This window comes from Rhinopithecus bieti, unplaced genomic scaffold (assembly GCF_001698545.2).
Source record: "Rhinopithecus bieti isolate Rb0 unplaced genomic scaffold, ASM169854v2 scaffold_11380, whole genome shotgun sequence".
In the NCBI taxonomy this organism is placed as follows: Eukaryota; Metazoa; Chordata; class Mammalia; order Primates; family Cercopithecidae; genus Rhinopithecus; species Rhinopithecus bieti.
Genome location: NW_016807225.1, coordinates 2,557,712 through 2,579,246, shown reverse-complemented (window position 1 = coordinate 2,579,246; position 21,535 = coordinate 2,557,712). Strand labels below are relative to the sequence as shown.

The 21,535-nt window shown below is 43.5% G+C and overlaps 1 protein-coding gene across 2 annotated transcripts in view; it reads right to left on the bottom strand.

Moving 5' to 3' along the window:
• IFT43 (intraflagellar transport 43) overlaps nt 1-21,535 on the bottom strand; it is a 106,969-nt gene that overhangs the window by 23,644 nt on the left and 61,790 nt on the right. For both annotated transcript variants that reach the window (XR_001887072.1, XM_017880569.1), the window contains exons 4-5: nt 6,969-7,001; nt 6,268-6,314 (exon numbers count right to left, since the gene is read on the bottom strand). Coding sequence is in view for 1 of the 2 variants with exons in the window: in XM_017880569.1 (XP_017736058.1) it covers nt 6,268-6,314; nt 6,969-7,001 (80 nt within the window). In the remaining variant the exon portion in view is untranslated. The remainder of the gene's footprint in view (nt 1-6,267; nt 6,315-6,968; nt 7,002-21,535) is intronic.

The window sequence follows — 21,535 nt, the reverse complement described above, 5'->3', positions numbered from 1 at the left end:
GAATTGATGGGTGCTGACGAGTTGATGGGTGCAGCACACCAACATGGCACAAGTATACATATGTAACAAACCTGCACATTATGCACATGTACCCTAGAACTTAAAGTATAATAATAAAAATAAATAAATAATAAATAAATAAATAAATAAATAACAAATAAAATGGGCATAGTAAATAATCTAAATGTCTATCAACAACTGAACATACTGTGGTATGTCCATACAATGGAATACTATTCAGCAATGAAAATACATAGGCTAATGATGTATGCAACAGCTTAGATGAATCTCAAAATCATTACACTGAGTGAAAAAAAAAAGCCAGGTGCAAAAGAGTAAATATTTATGCTTCCATTTATATAAAATTCTAGAAACTGCAAGCTACTCTATAGCATGAACAACACATCAGTAGTTGTCTGAGGCCAAGGGAGAGAGAGGAAGGATGGGCTGGAAGGGGCATGGAGGAACTTCTGGGGAATGGGAATGTTCTGTCTTGTGGCAGGGGTTTCACAGGTATATACATCCGTGAAAACCTAAATGGTACACTTTAACAAAGATATCATTTATTGTATATAAATCAGGCCTTAGTAAAGTTGATTTTTTAAAACTTTCCTACTGATTTGTTTTAAGAAGTAAATGAGAGAAAATGTAGCCGGCATATGGTAAGTGCTTGGTAGTAAATGATGATGACGGTGATGTTGGTGGACACTGGGGCATGACAGCAGAGTGTCCTGGAAGTCAGAGGATATATATATATATATCCTCTGATATATGATAATCTCTAAACTTCATTTTCTTAACACAACAAAGAACAGGTCTGGACAAGATGTCCTAAAGTTCCTTAAAGGTGCAACAACTTGATCCTAAAGTGATGATGCCCCAATGGTGGCCAGTACAACTTTCTAATTCCATGTATTTATAACAGATGTAAACTTTAGTGCTCAGAGGATTCTGCTATAACATTTAGCAGTTACTCCTTGAAATTTAGTACTTCCATGATGAAAAAAGTAGAGAAAGTGGAATTTCAGAAGTCCTTTCAAGGGAGTTGGGAACAGGTTCAAGGTAGGGTGGAGAAAAGCCTGCAGAAGAGTACAAGTCCAGATAATTCTAGAGATTATCAATTTGTTTTCTTGTGTTTCCATTTAGAAGTTTCTGCCAAAGAACTCTAAAATCCTTTTTCCTGAGTTTAATGCTTTCTTACTTAAAACACAAGTCTCTTGGTGCTTTGAACAAATACAAAACATGAGCAACTGGGGACTGAAGCTGTCCAAAGAAGACGTTCTGCAGGAAATAATTTGCCCCATACTCACTTCTACACACCTTCAAGACGGGCCAGATCCCCACACTACAAATAACCAGCCTTCATTACCACTCTCCCTCATGCCGGTTCAAACCAAGCCTTCATTACCACTCTCCCTCATGCCAGTTCAAACCAGAGACTCTAGAATCGTTGCTCTAGCATTACAATTTCCATGCACACTGCTCCTTCACCACCTACCCACTTTGCTCATGTCTGGCAGACACTCTGCCTCCTTCCGTCCTTGGGTACATCCTCTTGGATGGTCACCTTACTGTCCTATGCAACCAATGGCTGAAGAAGCAGTCTGCAAGGACAGGCAGATCACAAGTGTGGCCAGCAGCCACCAATCTCTGAGCTGACAATTTAGCACTGGCAAAAGACATCTTAGGTACATATCTGGGAAAACAGACTCTGAGAACAGAAATGCAAGATCTCATATTTAATATAGTCATTGAGAATTATTAGTGGGTGGAGAAGTCTAAAAGGAAGTTAGTAGGTAGTGCTAAGGAGGAAGATCTGTCATGAAGAGATACTGGAAAGCAAAGAAAAAGGCTGGAGAATAATGAGAGTATGGTCTTACTAAATCTTAAGAGTGTGGAGTGTTCTGACCTCTAATAACAACTCTTCCACCTTCATCAACCCCCAATCCCTGCTCGGAATGAGATGAGGCAGAAGTACTTTTTCACAGGACTCCTGCCCTCGCTGGTCCTCAGTCCCTACAGAGTTGTCAAATACTCATCTGGGGAGCTTACTTAAATTCATGCAGATTCCCCAGCTCTAGCTTCTGATTAGTGCATGGCCTGGGATTATACATTTTAGCCACCATCCCAGAATATTTCATAGATGTTATTTTTGATCCTTTCCCTAGTCTTGTGATTATCAGACAATTACCTAAGTTTTACAGACTGAATTCTCTTTGTATGCAGTCACATACAAAGGTGTTCCAAAAAAAAAGGCTTTAAGACTCCATTTCCAACCATGAGAGAATATGTGGTACTAGACTTGCCCTTTTGCCACAAACAACTCGAAAATTGGAGGAAAATACATGGTACTACTGTTTCCAGACACTGGATAATAAGCAGCCTAAGACTCTGATTCCTGAGAGCAGGAAAACAGATGAAGTAAGCCCTAGGTCACTAGAGGTCATTCCTGGACTTTGGCACAGTGTGGGGAACCCCACACGTAGCATGAAGTTCTCATGGAGTTGAAAGGAGACTAAAGTTTAGTGGGACTTAAGTGGCTGGAATTTTAGAAGCAAAGTCTGAAAGACTGGGGAGCTACGGAGAGGAAAAGCTCCAGAAGTCCAGACTGACTGGATACTAAGCTGTGCCTCTGTAGGGTGAAACTCCACAAGCCTGAGCAGACTGGAGCACAACCTCCTTGACTTAGAGGGGGTTATGCATTATGATATTTCAGACGAGATCTGGTGCATTCAGGCTGGTATGGCTGCAGGTTGCATTATGATACTTCAATTACTACTGAAAAGGTTGAGCTGAACAATCTCCAGCACTTATACAGAACTGGAGGAGGCTCAGCTCCACTCATCTAGAGTACAGACATCTTATTGAACAACCAGGCATCAGTGTTTAGGACTAACTCTAGACCTGCCCTAATGAAGCTTTGAAACAATTTTCAAAATGCTCAAATTGATTTAAGAAAATACATTAACTGCTTACCAAAACAAATATAGATGTTCCACAATTTACAATGGTTTGACTTAACGCATTTTCTTTCTTTTTTCTTTTTTATTTTTTGAGATGGGGTCTCACTCTGTTGCCCAGGCTGGAGTGCAACCTCCGCCTCACTGCAACCTCCATCTCCCAGGTTCAAGTGATTTTCCTGCCTCAGCCTCCTGAGTAGCTGGGATTACAGGTGCCCGCCACCACCCCTGGCTAATTTTTTGTATTTTTAGTAGTGATGGGGTTTCACCACGTTGAGCAGGCTGGCCTCGAACTCCTGACCCCAGGTGATCCACCTGCCTCGGCCTCCCAAAGTGCTGGGATTACAGGCATGAGCCACCGCACCTGACTGACTTAACACATTTTCAACTTTATGATGGTGCAAAAGCAACACATGTTCAGTGCGGTCCCTGACTTAAGAGGGGGTTATGGATTATGATATTTTGATTTATGTTACAATATTTTCAACTCACAATGGTTTTATCCAGACTGTAAGTTGAAGAGTGTCTGTATGTTAGTCTTGAAAGGAAGATTGAGACTTAACATAATGATATTCACAATGTCCAGCATCCAATCAAAACCTATGAATCATGTAAAGAAGCAGAAAAATATGACTTGTAACCAGAAGAAAAATCAGTTATAGAAACAGACTCAGAAAAGACAGATATATGGAATTAGCAGCAAAAGAACATGAAAAGAGCTAGTACAGGCTGAGTATCCCTAATCTGAGAATCTAAAATGCTCTAAAATCCAAAACTTTTTGAGCACTGACATGATGCCCAAAGGAAATGCACACTGGAGCATTTCAGATTTTGGATTTTGGAATTTGGGATGCTCAACTAGATAAGCATAATGCAAATATGCCATAATCTGAAAAAAAATCTGAAATCTGAAACACTTCTGGTCCTAAGCATTTTGGATAAGGGATACTCAGTCTATATAAAGGATGAAAGAAAATGTACACAGAATGAGAAGATTAATGGAAGATACATAAAAGGGGACCAAATGGAGCTTCTAGAACTGAAAACAATATGTGAAATAACAATTCACTAGATGGGCTTAACAGCAGACCAGACATTGTAGAAGACAAGACCAGTTACATAGCAACAGAAACGATCCAAGTTGAAGCACTGAGAAAAAAAGTAGACTGAAAACAAAAAACACCAAGCCTCAGTGACCTGTGGAGACAATTGTGTGGACATGCAAACTTGTAATTAAAAGAAGTGGGAGGGAAGAAAAATGTATTTAAAGAAATATTAGCTAACATTTTCTGAATCTGACGAAAACCATAAATCCACAGACTCAAGAAGTTCAAGTAGGATAAACACAAAGAAAACCACACTAAGGCACATCATGACCAAATTGCTGAAAATAACTGATAATGGAGAAGAAATCTTAAAAGCAGATGGGGGAAAGATATATTACATACAGGGGAACAAAGATAAGAATAACGACTGTCTTCTCATCAGAAACAATGTAGGCCAGGCAAGGTGGCTCACGCCTATTACAGGCGGGTGGATCACTTGAGGTCAGGAGTTTGAGACCAGACTGGCCAACATGGTGAAACTCTGTCTCTACTAAAAATACAAAAATTAGCCGGGTGTGGTGGCATGCAACTGTAGTCCCAGCTACTCAGGAGGCTGAGGCAGGAGAATTACTTAAACACGGGAGGTGGAGGTTACAGTGGGCCAAAATCGTGGCACTGCACTCCAGCCTGGATGATGGAGTGAGATCCTGTCTCAAAAAAAAAAAAAGAAAGAAAAGAAAACAGAGGGGAGCGGAGGGGAGAGGAGGAAAAGGAAAGAAAAGAAGGAAGGAAGGAAGGAAGGAAGGAAGGAAGGGAGGGAGGAAGGGAAGGAGGGAACAAAGAAAGCCAAAGACAATAAAATAACTATTTAAAAAACTAAAAGAAAAAAATTGTCAGCCTAGAATTCCATGTCTGGTAAAAAGTTGAGGATGACATTTTCAGACAAATAACGCAGACAGAATTTCTTGCCAGATGACCTGTTCTACAAAATAATGATAAAGTTTTTCAGGCTGAAGGAAACTGATACCAGATAGAAACTAGGATCTACACAAACAAGGAGTGTGAAAATTATAAATAAGTGTATCTGAAAAAGAAAAAGGCTTTGACAATTTGGGGCCGGGCACTGTGGCTCATGGCTATAATCCCAGCACTTTGGGAGGCCGAGGTGGGAGGATAACTTGAGGTCAGGTGTTAGAGACCAGCCTGGCCAACATGGTGAAACCCCATCTCTACTAAAAATACAAAAAATTAGCTGGGGGTGGTGGCATGCACCTGCAACCCCAGTTACTCGGGAGGCTGAGGCAGAAGAATCGCTTGAACCTGGGAGGCGGAGGTTGCAGTGAACCGAGATTGTACCACTGCACTCCAGCCTGGCAACAGAGTGAGACTCTGTCTCAAAAAATAATAATAATAACAACAATAATAATAATAATTTGGATCCCCTGCATAATCTCCTCCCTAGAAGGCTTCTTTTTAGAGACACACACAAACCTCATCTTTTCTCCTGATATTTGAACACAGGATTCCACTGTGCCACAGTTACTTGCCTTTTTAGTACTTTTCCCCCTGCATTTATATAGCTACCCATTAACTAACTACTATGCGTCACACACTGGAGACGCAAAGATAAAGAACATGTGTTATCTGCCGTCAAGAAGCTTAGAGGTCTGGTGGGAAAACGATCAAGGCAACAAAGAGTTAAAGCACAATACCTCCTAACTGTACTCAAATCCTGGCTCTACTCACTTAGCAACTCTGTGACCTTGGGCAACTTACTTAACCTCTCCATGCCTTGGTTTCCATAATTGTAAAATGGGGATAATAATAGTACTACGGGGTTGTGGTGAGAGAAAATGCTTTAACATGTGTAAACTGGAAGGACAGTGCTTGGGATACAGTCAACACCTAGTAAGTATTAGCCATGTTATTACAATGTTGGTTTGCCAAGGAGGTTAGAGGAGTATGGAGAAAGCACATCCGGTCAGAGAGGGAGTGGGATGGGAAGGGAAGACATTTCAGGGGAAGTGATGCTTTGGCTGACCTTTTGAAGGATAAGCAGGGTTAGCATATAAAGAAGGGAGAGATACTCCGGGTAGAGGTGGCAGCATTCAACAAGGCATGGAGATGTGTGTCAGCGTGCGTCAGGAGACCACTGCAAATGTCTTCAGTACTGCTGCAGTCAACAGTGCCTCAGCTGTAGCCCAGGAAATGTTCTGGGGCCTCTCTAGAAGACCTTTTGACTTCCTTCAGGGGCCTCTTACCTCTTCCATAATCTGATCCATTTTGCCTCTGTGGTCTGAGGCGAAAACTGTCCCCCAAAAAAGAAGAAAAAGAGAGCAGAAAATGAGTTTCAAACACAGAAAGGAACACCCCAAACGTTGATTGTATCCATTCTTTCTCCCAGATGAAAATGTCCCTGGACCTGCTTTTCTCTGTCAACTTGGTCAAACCTAATTAGGCCACTGGGTGTGCCGTGTGTGGCTGCACAGGCTGTGCAATGCACTATTCCAGAGGACAGCATCACAAAGGCTATGACATGAATGCTCCTTCCACCCCCAGGAGTGGGAAACCGGGGGCCCTACCTTCACAGCCACCTTTATCTAGGAAACTTCTTTCTTTTCTGATATAAGTCTTATGAGAAGGCAAAGCTTAGAAGCTGGTATTGCTTCTGCCCATCTATATCAATAATGCAGAAGGCATGGGCCAGTACCCTGATACCTGGACATATAATTCTAAAAACCACACCGTGGGAGATAGGACATGGGCATCAATGAAAGGGTCCAGACCTTCAGTTGAGGAAGCAGGATTAACCAAACCTTGGATTCAGCAGGCAAAAATAATTCTAGCCCCAGACTTCTAACACCGTGTTCAGCATAGGTGGAACAGGTCATGACCACCAAGACCACACTGCTGACCAAGATCAACACAGGATACCATAAGAATAAGAATACTGGAAACCTACTCTTCTATTTCTTCAGAAGCCTTCCTCTTAAACCTGAAAAAAAAAAAAAAAGACAAGGTTTTAAGAGCCCACTAGTCTGATGCACCAGGGTAGTATCTTGAGGAAGGTTTCAAAAGTGGAGGAAAACTAGTATATCTCAAGTGCTTTATCTGTCTGCAGTTCTCTTTAGAGACAAGCCCCACAACCAGCATGAGAGAACTAAAGACGCTGTAGTGCCTTCTTACAGCTTTATATCAGCCTCACTCCAAATTGAATTGTTGAGAGTTTAAGTGCAGGTTGAGCGAGTGGCTTAAAATTCAAATAGATACAGATGATTCAGTGCCCTCTTTTCTTTCAGCAATAAACTGACTGGTTTATAGAGTGCTTTCTTAGGACTGAGACCCTGGGTCTTATTTGGTGCTATTAGCTGTCAGCACTTGCAGCTTCCAGTGAGCAAAAAGGGATGCCCTCGCCTCACAGTTCAGGCTTCAGGCTTCAGAACTGCTTTTCTGTGCCCTTCACACGAAGGACGAGAGGACCTTCTGAGTGATGGTGGGTGAGTAGTGCCAGGGCCTGGCTGACACACGCGTACCTACGGCAGTGGTTCTCACATGTCAGTGTGCATAAGAACCATCCACTGAGCCTGTTAGATATGCAGATTGGTGGGCCTGGCAGGGAGAGTTCTGAATCAGCTGGTCTGGGTGGGTGGGGGGTGCCCAGGAATATGCATTTTAAAATTCTAATCTAAGTGTGTCACTACTCACACTCTGAGAAACACTGATCTGAAGTTTTCTAATAAGACTGGCGAACTGTTGATGATTATTAAAGTTGAACATTGGGTACATGGCAATTACATTTTTGTATGTCTGAAAACTTCCACAATTCTGTTATTGTGGGTTTTTTGTTTGTTTGTTTTAAATGAGTTATTTTAAGTCAGAAATCTAGCACCATGATGAGCAACAGCAAAGGATGGCAAATGGCCTGGAGGCAGGATGTAGACCTTGACAGGCTGGGCCACCAGCCTTGCCAGTAAGAACTGGTTTCTTGGAGCCAACCAGCAATTCCTGCAAAACGCAAATAACTCCCCCTGCCAAAAGCAAAATTCTACATTCATTTTTTTTTTTTTTTGTCAATTAAAAAATAAAAAGTTCAGCCAGGCACAATGGCTCATGCCTGTAATCCTAATACTTTGGGAGGCCAAAGCAGGTAGATCATTTGAGGTCAGGAGTTCGAGACCAGCCTGGTCAACATGGTGAAACCCCATCTCTACTAAAGACACAAAAATTAGCTGGGTATGGTGGTGGGCGCCTGTAATCCCAGCTACTCAGAGGCTGAGACAGGAGAAACACTTGAACACAGAAGGTGGAGATTGTGGTGAGCCAAGATCGCACCATTTCACCACAGCCTGGTGACAGAGTGAGACTCCGTCTCAAAAAAAAAATTAATAATATAAACTTAAAAAATTAAAAATGATTTTAAAAAGTCAGTCAAAGTTTAAATAGACTGCTTTCCATGGAATTTACTCTATCAACTGTACTATTTTTAAAAAGAAAGAATGATGGCTGAAGTGAGGTGGGAGAATGGGTAGGTCAAGCTGGAAGAACAGGGTATAACAACTCTAAGGGAATCTCCCAGGCTGCAGTTTCTGACCCTTAAAGAGAGATAAAGGAGACTCAGCAATGAGGGTTAGGAGGGCATAGGGGAACAGAATGGGTAGTGGGAGGCACCATGGGGAAACCACTGCAGGGTGCCCAGGGCATCCCCAGCCTGGTGTTGCTGGAGGCTATAGACTTCCAACGCCTGTTCTAAGTCAACGGAATCCTAAAGGAAGAGCACCCAGTAGCCACCAAAGCCACCTTCTGTCTGTGTGGGAGGATAGAAGCTGACTTCCTAGTTCACGCCGTTCCCGAGGACCAATGCCTCTAATTGTCCTCATGAAGTTAAACTCTATACCCCCACTGTCCGAATGGCACAGCTAATGTCACCAAGGGTAGAAGTGCTTGGATGAAAACAGGGATAAGAGAAGAATCCTGGAATTAAACAGGCTACGAAGAAAGGCTGACGCCTTTGTTGTGTACATAAGAGACATATTCGTCTCCAATTACCGTCAGGAGTTATGACCGAATTGTTCCTTCCCTACACAATGTGCGGTGGCAAAACCTGCCGCGATTATGTCTGAAGGAAACAATAATGATAATGCTAATCTTTGGGGGGAAGCTGAATAATTGCCATTTATCCACTCAACATTCAAAAGGGGGATGAGTTTAATATTCAGCTTAATTGCTGCTGAGCCCACATCCTGCTCTCTCTCGCTCTAGGGGGAGCCCAAGGACTCTCCCGACAGCGGAAGGAGAAAAATCAAATGGAGTCCTCAAGGAAGGGCAGCAGGGATGCCCTCAGGTGGCGTCTTCTCTCTCATTCTCTCTCTCTCTCTCTCTCACTCTCTGCCAGAAACAACAGGTTCTGGGAGCGCACTGAGTGGGATGGTGCACCCTGCCTCTGATCTGGGTCACAGACGGAACACTGGCCACTTCCCAGCCTTACCTAGCCTGCAGATGAGTTTGGTCTAAACCATACTGCTGTCTATTTTGTGTTTTGTTCTGTTGTAATGTAAATTCATTGCCAAAATGGGGAGATTTTGTATACAAATCCAAATTTCTGAACTCTAACTTTTTAGTTTAACTTTTCGGCCTGGCAATACTGGACGTGCAGTGGATGAACCTGAGCTCCCCCGACCCCGCATTGCTCCCAAACACTGGGGGTCCAGAACTAGTCCTCAATTACGTCATCTGCGCTGCTGGTTTTCCAATAGGAGTGAGGAGGCTGGCAAAGTGCGTCCTGTAGCTATGCAGCTATCAAATGTGAGGAGGCAAAAAGACAAAGTGGGGAGCGTGTTTTAGGAAAACTGGCAGAGTATATTTCTTTATAGAAATGCGAATATGCAAATAATTTCTGTATGTATCTCAGGAATATGACTAAAGGTGCCATTCTGAAATAAAACCCCACTTCACAGATTATCTGCCTGGTCCTCAAAGGTACCTCAGGGTAGTGCAGCAACAAGGAGCCCAGCAAAAGACACAGAATCTAGCACCATGTTTTTTAAGCTTCAGGTCATGACCCACTACTGAGCCATGAAACCAGTTTCGTGGCTCACCACCAGCATTCCTTTCCTTTAAAAATTTTTCTTTCATCTTTCTTTTTTATTTTCTTTTACCAATTTGGCTTTATTTTGCAGTACGAAATCATTTGAGCATTTTGAGACGAAGTAGAGGCTCTGTCAAGATCATACTGCATTGCAGCTGTCGGTCCACGGAAGAAGCCCACGCCTGAGATGGAAAAGATGCTTCTACGCTTCACCCGCTTTATGTTTGCTTCCTCTCCCCTTTCCCTCATCAACTTTATTAGGTTAAAACACCACATACAGGCTTTCTCCAAATGACTCCCTATGTCTGGAGTTTGGTTAGAATTTTATGCCCACATAAACCAAACTTGTGGCTATGCTATTTGGGCCCTGCCATAACATTTGACATAATACAAAATATAAAGTCATAGGGAAAACTTCTGGATGCCGTCCCAAACCGTGGATTATTCCATTTAGAATCTCCTGAACCTCAAGAGGACAGATGGCGCACAACCTGTATGGATCCAGCTCTTGAGAAGCAGAAGCACACAGCTACACTGATTAAAACATACAAATACTGTCTCAAGTTTTCTGTATTGGTATCCCAATGTTTGTTTAAAACTGATCCTTCACTAGGAAAAAAAAAAAAGCCAGTTTGGTTAAATTGAACAGAATGTAACTGCCAATTCTGAATAGCCACTCCATGAAAACAAGTTAATACATAATATTAGAAAGATGAAGGGGAGTATTCACTGGCACACAGCGCTCTTCACTCTCTCCATTTTGATTACAAAAGCAGGCCTTACAATATTGATTTCATAGAAGACTAACAACAGTACATGTTATTAATTAGGACACATTTAAAATTTGGCAAATAATGCATATGATATGAAATCATCTTTCTTTTTTAATAGCACAGAAAATGCAGTGTGCTGAAAATAGTAAGGATAGGTATTATATAAACATTTTGTTTCCTGTTTTATGTGTACCCATACCCAATCATGAAGTATATTCTGAATTAATTTACTTTTTTTTTTTTTTTTTTTTTAAGAGACAGGGTCTCATTCTGTGGCCCAGAGTGAAGTGCAGTGTTGGGATCATGCTCACTGCAGCCTCAAACTCCTGGGCTCATGTTATCTTCCCACCTCTACAAGTGCATGCCACTGTGCCTGGCTAATTTTTTTTTTCTATTTTTTTGTAGAAACAGGGTCTCACTATGTTGTCCAGGTTGTTCTTAAACTCCTGACCTCAAGCAATTCTCCTGCTTTTGCCTCCCAAAGCACTGGGATTCAGGCATGGGCCACTGTGCTCAGCCTGAGTGTATTTTTAAACTACTGGTGACAGGTTAAAAACAAACAAGCAAGCAAACAAACAAGAACCTAAAACACAGTAGTCTACCACAGTCCACAGGGTAGGTAATCAGAGAAGAATCTGATATGGAAGTTCTGCCTCCCAGACTGTGTGGGGACAGAGGCTAAGGTAAAGAATTATGGGTTCTGGAGCACCTCTTCACAGACACTTCATCCCCAACTTCTGAGGAAACTGAGGCTGTCGATGAGGCTTGTGTGGCCTGGTCCCAGCCCCCTGGCAGGTTGTCTGCAGAGCTGAGATCAGCATAGCCTCGGGCTGCCGGTTTATTTCTGCACTCAGGGCCCCCGTGCCTTTTCCCCCAAAAGAGGCTATTAGAAGTTTGGGGAACATGGCAAATCATAATAATTCCAGCAAGATCACCTCACATAGAGCACTTTTCAATACTCTTCAAAGACATTCACATCTACAAACACTACCTTGGCTGAGTTCTGGAGAAGAGGAAAAGCAGGTTTCAGCAGAACAATTTTAAACACAGAGAGGGACGCTGGGCACTGCGGCTGTGGTCTTCACCCAAATCACAGAGCTAGTTAGTGATGAGGCTGAAACTAGAATCCATGTCTCCCGACTTTCACCCTAGATTCCAAACACTTTGCCTCAAGCCTTTTCAAAGGAAGATACCAGTTGATTATCTAATATCCCTAAGGCACCCAGACATCTCCTTGGATTTACTGTGTAGACGGTCCCTTCTTGATTTTCTCTCCTAATGGAAGGCACGATATGGTATAGACAGCGAACTGGAAGCTGGAGAAAATCTTTTAAATTAGTCGTTCTTCAACAGTGGTGCACAAGACTCACCCCGGAAGCTTTTCAGTGTACATGGGCTGGGCTTACTCCTCATCCCTCTGAGGTAGTAACTTCTAGAAATGGGACCTAGTCATGTAGATGAGACTCCTTGCCCTAAGCTTTGAGACATTCAGCTGAATACTCCAGTTGCTAAGCAGCAAAACTGAAACTTCTTTGCCTTCTCCTCCTGAGTTGCCTACTTTCTTCTAACAGAAGTGTTAATGAACATGGACTTGACCTAAAGGATGTGAGGAGGAAGAAATAGCAAGGGGCCTGAATGGTCCACTAGGTGAAGTCTCTGTTCCTGAGTGATCCTGAAATTCACGCCCGAGTCCATGGTGTTCATGAAAACTAAGCAGGTGTTCTCCACCACACCAGGCCCAGAGCAATCTAGATTCGATTAGAGATGCTTGTTCAATATTCAAAATGTAATACATAGAGGTTGCTGAACCAGCACTTTGGAAAGTTAATTAAATGCCAGCTTTCTTTTTAAGAGCTACTCCATCATCACTGATTGCTTTGGCCATTTTGCAGAATGAAATTTTAACTCGGGACAGTGACAGTAAACGTTCTCTGTCACCTCCGCCTTGTGGAGCAGGGTGAGGGAGGAAAGACACACCAGCTCCCCCTCCCCACATCACAGTGGGCTGATGGCCCTTTCCAAATTGCCTACAACGCTCAGCCACGAAGCTGCCAAGGACTCAGAAGCTTGGCTTCTCAGGTAGAGGATGTGAAGGTGAAGGGGGTTGTCTTGCTGTTGTGACCTGCATTTAAAGCCCAGTACCTCAGCTCCACACTCACCCAGTCCCCTCCTGGTCTTCATCCCAGCTTCTCTCTGACCCACACTGAGCCTCTCCTGCCTGGCTCAGCACACCCACTGTCAACTCTCAGGGGAAAGAAAGCCCAGTTCCAGGCCCCGGCCCACCCTTCCTTTATGCTGCCCCTTCCCCCACAAACCTGCCCTAAGAAGGATGATGACTGACGACAACAGTCAACATTTACCGAGCTTGTTAGGCACCAGTCACCATCATTATAGTATTTATAATACTATTATACAATTATATAATCACATACATCCTATACAGTATACATTATCTTATTTCAGTATCATAGTACCTTCTTTTATTCTCTCTGTTTTACAGGTGAGCTCAGAGAGGTAAGTAACTTGCCTAAGGTCACCTACCTAGAAAGTAGTAGGGCCAGAATGCAAGCAGAGTGTCTGACTCCAAAGCTCAGTTTCCAGCCCTTACACCATGGAGACATGCAGGCATTTCTACAGCATGGGAAATGCTCCTCTGCTTCAAATCCAACTAATATTTTCAGGACAGGGACATTCTTTCAACTTATAGTAGGGCTGTAGCTTTGTCAGTCCTGATGATCTGGTAGTTAATTTTGGCTTCATTGTTCTGTGATTTGTCATATTTACAATGCAACAGTGTGCATCATGGCAAAAAGAAATCCTGTCTAGTTAAGTCACCTTTCTTTCCATATTCCTCCCTTTTTGAATTTCTTTTGCTTAAATGTAATCCCTTTCTTTGGCATTTGGAGCCCACGCTGACATTCAATGGTGTGATTTGGGCAGCTGAGCACAAGGTGGATTCCAGTGGCACATCTGTGACTTCAGCCACGTGGGACCACGGCGGAATCTTGGATCCTCATAGTTTTATTCCTGCCTGCGGGGTCTGTCTCTCCCTGCTGCATCAGGGGGCCTGATCTGGCCATCATGATCAAGTGGAACTAGCAGGTAGTTATGACCCCCAACTGCAGGGACCCCATGAACTTCTGAGGAAGAGACCATGAAACAACCTGGATTCCCTTCACCAGAGAGAAGAGGCCTTAACTGCTGCTACATGGGTTATGCGCTGAAGGGTAAAAGGCAGCCCTAATGTAGACATCATCTCAGTTAAAATGTTTCTCTCGAGTTTAATGGAATACTGCAGAGATCTAAATGGAGATAAAGTACCACGGCTCAGAGAACAGCCAGGATGCTATCTTTATGCAGCATGACAATGTTCAGTGGTTAATTAGACACCGTTAACCTATTTTAGCAGGGGACATAACCAGGATAAATGGGGGGAAGTGTCCTTGAAGTCTCTTAATATCCACAGCACATACTAGACCCTAGACCCACCTCCCTGCTGCAAGGCAGAACAGGCTTAAAATAGACCGAAGTGCCAAGCACCTGGAGCCTCGCCTGTGCCCGGGGAAGGCCCTATGCGAGTCCATCCCTCACGGATCACTCTGACCTGGGGAGGAATGTGAAGGGTTTAGATGAAGGGTTCTGACTATAACTTGTTGCAGATGAGAGAAACGCCAAAGCCATAGGAAGGCACCTGCATGGTTCCATTTCAAAAGATAAGAAACTTCAGCCAGGGGTCAAATGCATGAAGAAAAACTGTCCAGGGAAAGAGCAGGAAAGAGATACCAACTACATTGATGCCAAAGCTACTTCATGTTTTTAAAATGTCAAGTTAAAATTTCCTCCTCTGGAAAGAAAAAATCAAAATGCCATTTTCTTGCAAGGTTTTCTACCCTCATTATTTTTAAATGTCCAAGAAAAATCTCACGGTTGCCTCCAAATCTCATTGAGGTAAATTTTACCAAGGCATGAGAGAGAGAAGGCAATATTCCCAGATCATCTAATGTCACCAGCAAATCCAGAACCAAGGCTCTACTTTATAAATGTGTGAACTGCCAAATAAGCCTTTGCAGTGAAAACCCAAATGTGAGGAAAGGAGAAATCTGCCATTGTCATCTTGGCTACACTGCTCATTCAATCCCAGGCGGTACACTGGATAATTGGGGTCCCTCTGCTCTAAGCTGCCCCCACACCTGCAATACTCATTAAAAGCTAGATATTTCTCACGAACTGAAGTTTTCCTTGTCCAATAGATTTCTCCTCATTTAAATCTCCCCTGAAAGCTGAAGTCACCCCCTCCTTCCCCTCAGTTTCCAGTTCTTGCCACTCATGTGTTTAGAATCCACTATATGCCAGTAGGTACCATATTTTCTTCCTTCTTTTGAAAACAGGCAGGTGTTCCCTAACACCCAAATTTTGGCACTCTAAGGTTTTAGGTCACGCTAGATTATATTTAGTTCCTGCCAGCACAGTTCATCACTAAGATGTCTGGTAGAGAGAGAAAAACTCATGCCCACGTCCTGTCTATAGACTGCCAAGGCCTAGTGAATCACAATGCGATTCCTGGGAGAAGGTTGCCCCCTGCTGGTTACGTTAAATATGACAGCTTTGTTTTGCTTCAAACTAAACGTATGAAAAAAGGTTGAAATACACAGAAACGCTTTGATTAGCTACAGTTATGGGAACATATAAAATGTAATATGCCTGCTATCAAGAAAAGGCAGCAGAGTTTAGAACTCTAGAGGTTTTAGGCATCTCAAATGAGCACTTTTTTATTCAGGAAACCGTCACTGGATCACTAATCATCTACTAGGAACAAGAGAGAGGTGTTTGGAATTGGGGATCGTTTGCTCAAGATTTTACAATCCAGTGGGAGAGAAGAACATTACAGAAATAACACTAATGCCTCCATAAACTTACATACTGTAAGGCCAAAAAGATTCTCACCACCAGATGGGTACAGTGGCGTGCACCTGTAATCCCAGCTACTCAAGAGGCTGAGGTGGGAGAATCACTTCAGCCCAGGAGTTCAAAACCAGCCTAAGCAACACAGCGAGACCTCATCTCTTTGAACAAACAACAAACAAAAAACAAAACAAAAAGAAACACAAAGAAAACAAACAGAAGATTCCCACCACATCCAAACTGTCAGCTACTAGATGAAGAAGTGGAGACCAGGGGTCCTCAAAGAGATCTAATGAAGGCTCCAAAGCCAGTGGATGCAGTGCCGGACCTGGAAACTGAGGTTCACAATCCCTCATTCTACTGAGCCCCAGATTTGATAGGACAAGTAAGGAAGGTATAAGCAAACTGTCACAGGAGCACTAAAGAGGGAACCAGCCATTCTAGCTGGGGATCTGGGGAGGCTTCCTGGAAGCCTTGCCAGGGGAGAGATGAGGAGGCTTGCAATGGGCAGAAAAGCTGCAGGAGGGAAACCACTTGAACAGAGGTTAGAGGCATGCAGGGGCCGAGGTGTTCGGAAAACAGCAGGGGACATGGCGCGGCTGAAAAACAGATAAGATGGTGGCTGGAGATGAGAATGGCATCAGGGCTGAGTGGGTAAGCATTAAGACCAAATAAGATGGTATTACTGGTGTCAACTCTATAAATATATACACTGACATTGATCAGGGATCAGGAGGGATTCTGGGGCTGGAAATTAATTTTCCCTGGGTTCTCTGCTTTCCCCCTTCAAGTTACTTATGCCCACATATAGAGACCTCAATGACCTAATATTATGCAACTTACCCTGTATCCTGCAGTACAAAAGCAGCACAGAGCAGTTAAGTGGAAGAAGTTGTTACTCTTCCCGCTGGGAGAAAGAAGGGCGTTGGGGGTAGGGAGAAGCAGCCAAGAAGAACTGCTGTATGAGTGTTCCCCAAATGCCTGCCATTTCCAAGTACCACCTTCACCAATTTTGTTATAGCTATGTACTTTCTGCAACTACTTAGTATTTTCTTTAAATTGATTCCTTGGTTTTAATATTTTTTTTTTTTTAAAAAAAGAAAACTCTCCATCCTCAATGGAAAGCTATCATCACCAGCCATAGGGAAATAATTGTAAAACAACACAGCTTTTAAAAAACTACAAACTTGATTAGCTAGACATTGCTGTTTGTTAAAAATCCAAGAGCCCACGGCCTATTTTGTATTAAAAGGGGAGATTAGCAGGGTTAGAGAAGTGTTAAAGAAAGACTGGCTGTAAATGGAGACTTTTCCATTGGCATGATCAGAGGAACTGAAAGCTAGTGGAAAAGAGTAACTTTGGAACTAGACACCAATCTTGGGAAAACAGAACTACTAGGATGGAGGATGGAGATAAACGAGATGGGATGTGGTGACTGAGACAAGTAGAAACCGTGTGCCACAAGTCAAGGGACAAACTTCTCAGTGCTTCTGGAAACCTTTATTTCAATTCATGTTTAATTGTTGGAGTGGGTCTTTTACTTTTCCTGTACAGAAGTTTCTGCTCTATAACAGGGAAACCTGTAAAGATTTCCTTCTGGTAACTAACCCACCATCTTCTCTGCTTCTGTTCTTCTTTTACATCCTGCGCTCCCCCCGAAATCCCATAAATACACTGAGACTCACCCAAGCGATGAGGTACATGAAGAGAAGGTGCCTCAGCTCTGGTTGCTGGCATGCGAGCCACTGGGGGAGCACAGGACCATGTGTGGCAGCCTCCTGGGAGGCTCAGGGCCCACCCTGGTGAATCCCTGGTAAATAGGAACCAAGGGCACCCTGCCACTTCAACACGTGGGCTCTTTTACAATGGGTGCTGTTAAACCTGGAGAAACTAGTGTAGCCATCAGTATTCAGCTCTGGTGGGGACAGCATGGGTCAAAAAGTAAAATCTCTGACCGACCCACTAGAGCAGAACAAACTCAGATGATGTGAGGGGCCTCCATTTCCTATGCATATTTATACCTATGTGTGCCCAGCCCGTTTCATCTATATTTAAATTGCTTTCGGGTACTTCTCCATACAGGACTCAAAAGAAAAGGAAAGAAGTAGGTGTGATGTTCACAGATGCATTTTATTTTTGAGAGACCAAATCCATCAAAGGGAGAACAAGGAGATCATTTATGTTCGGAGAATTTTAACCAATGGTTGGCATCTCTAATCATTCCCTCCTGGCTTTCAGCTGCTCACTCTGCAAAGCAGCAGGTCCCCCTTAGCAGAGACTGGCTGGCTCGGGGGACACAACTTTTTTCCTTGGAAATTTTTTTGTTCTATAAGATTGCTTCATACGATCAACATCTCAATTCTGTGAGGGTCCCAGAGGATAGCAGTAAAGAGAATTTTATTCTAACAGACTCACTCTTGCACAAATAGTATAGTGCATGGCCTTTTCGTGAACTTGAGATAAATGCATGCAGCGCTCAAGGTTTGAGAATGGGCATGGCTGCAGAATGAGAGGCATATTCTATTATACTAATTAGCTGTATGACCTTGGGCAGTGGGGCAAGGTGACATTTAAGGGCCTTTCTAGCTCTGAGATTCTATAACTCAGCGTCACTTAACCTCCCTAGTTCTCATTTTCTCCATCTCCAAATGGAAGGGGCCAGACTCCATAGCTTCTCAGGTCTCTCTCCCCAGCTCTGTGAATGATCACCAACCCTGCCTCCCCTTGATCCTGGCCCCCACCCACATCTGTTCCCCATTAATACCGCTCTCCATTCTGACAACCCCCACGCAGCCCCTTCCTTGCAACTGGTTTATCCAGCCCTAAAAATCTCAATCAAGACAGTGTAGTGTGCAGGTTTGGAAACTGCAATGACAAAAAAAAAAAGTGGAGGGGAGGGAAGGAACAGAGGGAGGAAGGCAGGCGGGTGAGCAGGCCTGCCTCTTCCCTTTTTCAATTACTTTTAGGCAAAATAAAGTTGACCCAAACTCTCTTCCTACTTAAGAATTTAAGGCATTTTCCTCCTTGGTCTGTCTCTCTTTTTCTTAGCTGTTGTCGGACCTGCTACAACTTTCCGGATTGCACACAGAAATATGACTTCCCCTTTATACTCCTCTCCTAAACAGTTAACCTGCTCTTCACATTTCCATTTGTTTTCTTCCTGCTTAATATGACTTCTTTATTTCCTTTCTCTCCAAGCAGTTGGAAAGAGGATAGCTACCTAGACCTGCTAAACCCTCCAAACAGAGGGAACTCAGAAACCAACCTTCCTATTCCTCAAGTCAGAGAGGACTCCAAGAACCACAGGCTCAATTACTCAGAATCAGGCCAGCCAAGGTGTACGTGCTGAGCTCTAATCTCGGGCCCCAATTTAAACAACTAGCTTGAAGCCAGTGGTTCTGAACATGGGCTCCAGGGTCAGAGGGTGCTATGGTTTGAATATTTGTGGCCCCTCCAAAATTGAGGTTGAAACTTAATCCCCAATGCAACAGTATTCAGGAGGTGACAAGGCCATGAGGACTCCACCCTCAGGGATGGGATTAGTCCCTTATGGAAGGGCTAGTGGGTAGCTATCCCTGTTGCCCTTCTGCCTTCTGCCAGGTGAGTCCATAGCAACAAGGCATCTTGGAAGTATACAGTAGCCCTCACCAGACACTGAATCTGCTAGTGCCTTCATCTCAGACTTCCCAGACTCCAGAATGGTGAGACATACATTTCCATTATTTATAGACTACCCAGACTATGGTACTTTGTTATAGAAGCAGAAATTGGCTATAGGTGCAGAACAAAGTTTCACAGGTTCTGGCTTTAGAACAAAGTTTCATCATTCATTACCTGCATGCTCTTGGGCAAGTCACTTTAAACTCTGCCAAGCTGGTGATAATATCAAATTCTACTTCACAATGTTGTTCTAAAAATCAAGTAAGTTAATTCAGGCAAAGCATTTTGCATAGAACTTGGCACACAGGAAGTGATCGATGAACTGTAGCTGTTGCTAACACCATCATTATTGTGGTGGTGGTGGTGGTGGTTCTCATCCAGTCTCTTCCCTGTGCTACTTGTCCTTGCTTGAGACGTCTTTCTCCTCCTTGATCCTGTAACTGATCCCCACCCCTGAGATGGGTGCTGGCTGGGTGTGCCCAGGGGAGTGGCTTCATGCTTTTTGCTTCTGGGGACCCACCACTTCCCCTGCTTGTACATATTTCTGCCTCCCTTGCTGAACTTGTCCAGGCCACCCTCAATGGCAAGTCCAGCAGCCTGCCCTCACCACTTGACCTGTTGACCCCATGTACAGACCCCCAGCCCCATATGAGAAACATTTTGTCCCGCTCACGAAGCCTCCCCACCAGCTGGCCACTGCTTACCACAACACAATTAATTTACCTCTCAGTTTCTCAGCAGGTAGCCCTCTCATTTTTTTCCATCTCCTACTTTACTTGTTCTGCCTCTTGGTTCCCTTTTAGTCACTTCTGTTTATTCCTGTCTAAAAAGCAACTTTTTCTGGCTTTCATATCTTTCTGAAGGATTCTCCACCTCTGGGAAGCTTCTCGAATGAGGTGAAATGGTTTCTGCACTACCTACACACCTAACCCTCCTCATCACACGACACAGTCTTTATAGTAGGGCAGCCTCATCCAGTGACTTCTGAAACTCAGCTTGATGGGGTCAGACCGCGGAAAATAGCCTGGCACCCACCCAAAGTCATCTCTCCCATCTTGATTCAAATACCAGTATTGTTTGGGGTGACAATGACCCAACTAAAAATCTGTTTCCTTGCTTCTCTGGGCCTGAGGGGTAGTCCCGGGAGAAAGATGCAGCACACTCTTCTCCCTCACCTCCAAAAAACAAATTCTTGCTAAGAAAGAGCCCTTCACCATCACTTTCACGTCACTCTTTTTTCTGCCTGGAAAACAGAGGTGAGGCTTGGCGGTATAGCAGCCATCCCACAACCAGGAGGCATGAGCATGGTGACAAAGGCCCGCATGCTAAGGATGGGGGGCAGGAAGGGAAAGCGCTCCATCCCTCCTGGCTCTGGGGGTGCCTATAGCCCTGGGCTGCTAAGCCCTGGACCTCTGCTTTTGTGAGACAAACTCCTTTCTGTTTAAGCTTCTGTTAATGGGATTTTCTGTTAACCGCAGATTTTTAACTCCAATTACTACAGCACATCTCAAATGAGAACTCATTCTAGTCAGGAAGGAATACAAATCCTATGGAAAAAGCAACCTCACATAATTATAATTAGTTAAACTTCATATATGGTTTCAGAAGAGAAAGCAATGATTTGAAATGGATGCAGGAGGAGCAGAATTCTAAGGATGTGAGAGACATCGTCAATATCTGCTAGAGAAAAAGGTGGCAAACCCAGGGGAAAAAGATGAGCACACCCTCTCCACAACTTTGTCTAGCCTGAAAAGAGAACTCTTGCTATAAAGAATGAGGATGAGTGAGCCCTTAAGAAGAGTGTGTTACTGTGATTTATAATAAGAAATATATATTTGGTCTTCATCCAAATACAGATGACCCTTGAACAAGGTGGGTGTTAGGGCACTGACCCCCCATACAGTTGAAGTTTCACTTAACCACATACAGCCCACCGTTGACTGGAAATCTCACTAGTAACATAGTCAATTAATACATATTTTGTACATTATATGTTCTGTATACTGTATTACAATAAAGTAAGCTAGAGGAAAATCAGAAGGAAGAAAAATATATTTACTACTCATTAACTGGAAGTGGATCAGGAGGAGGAGGAGGAGGAGGAGGAGG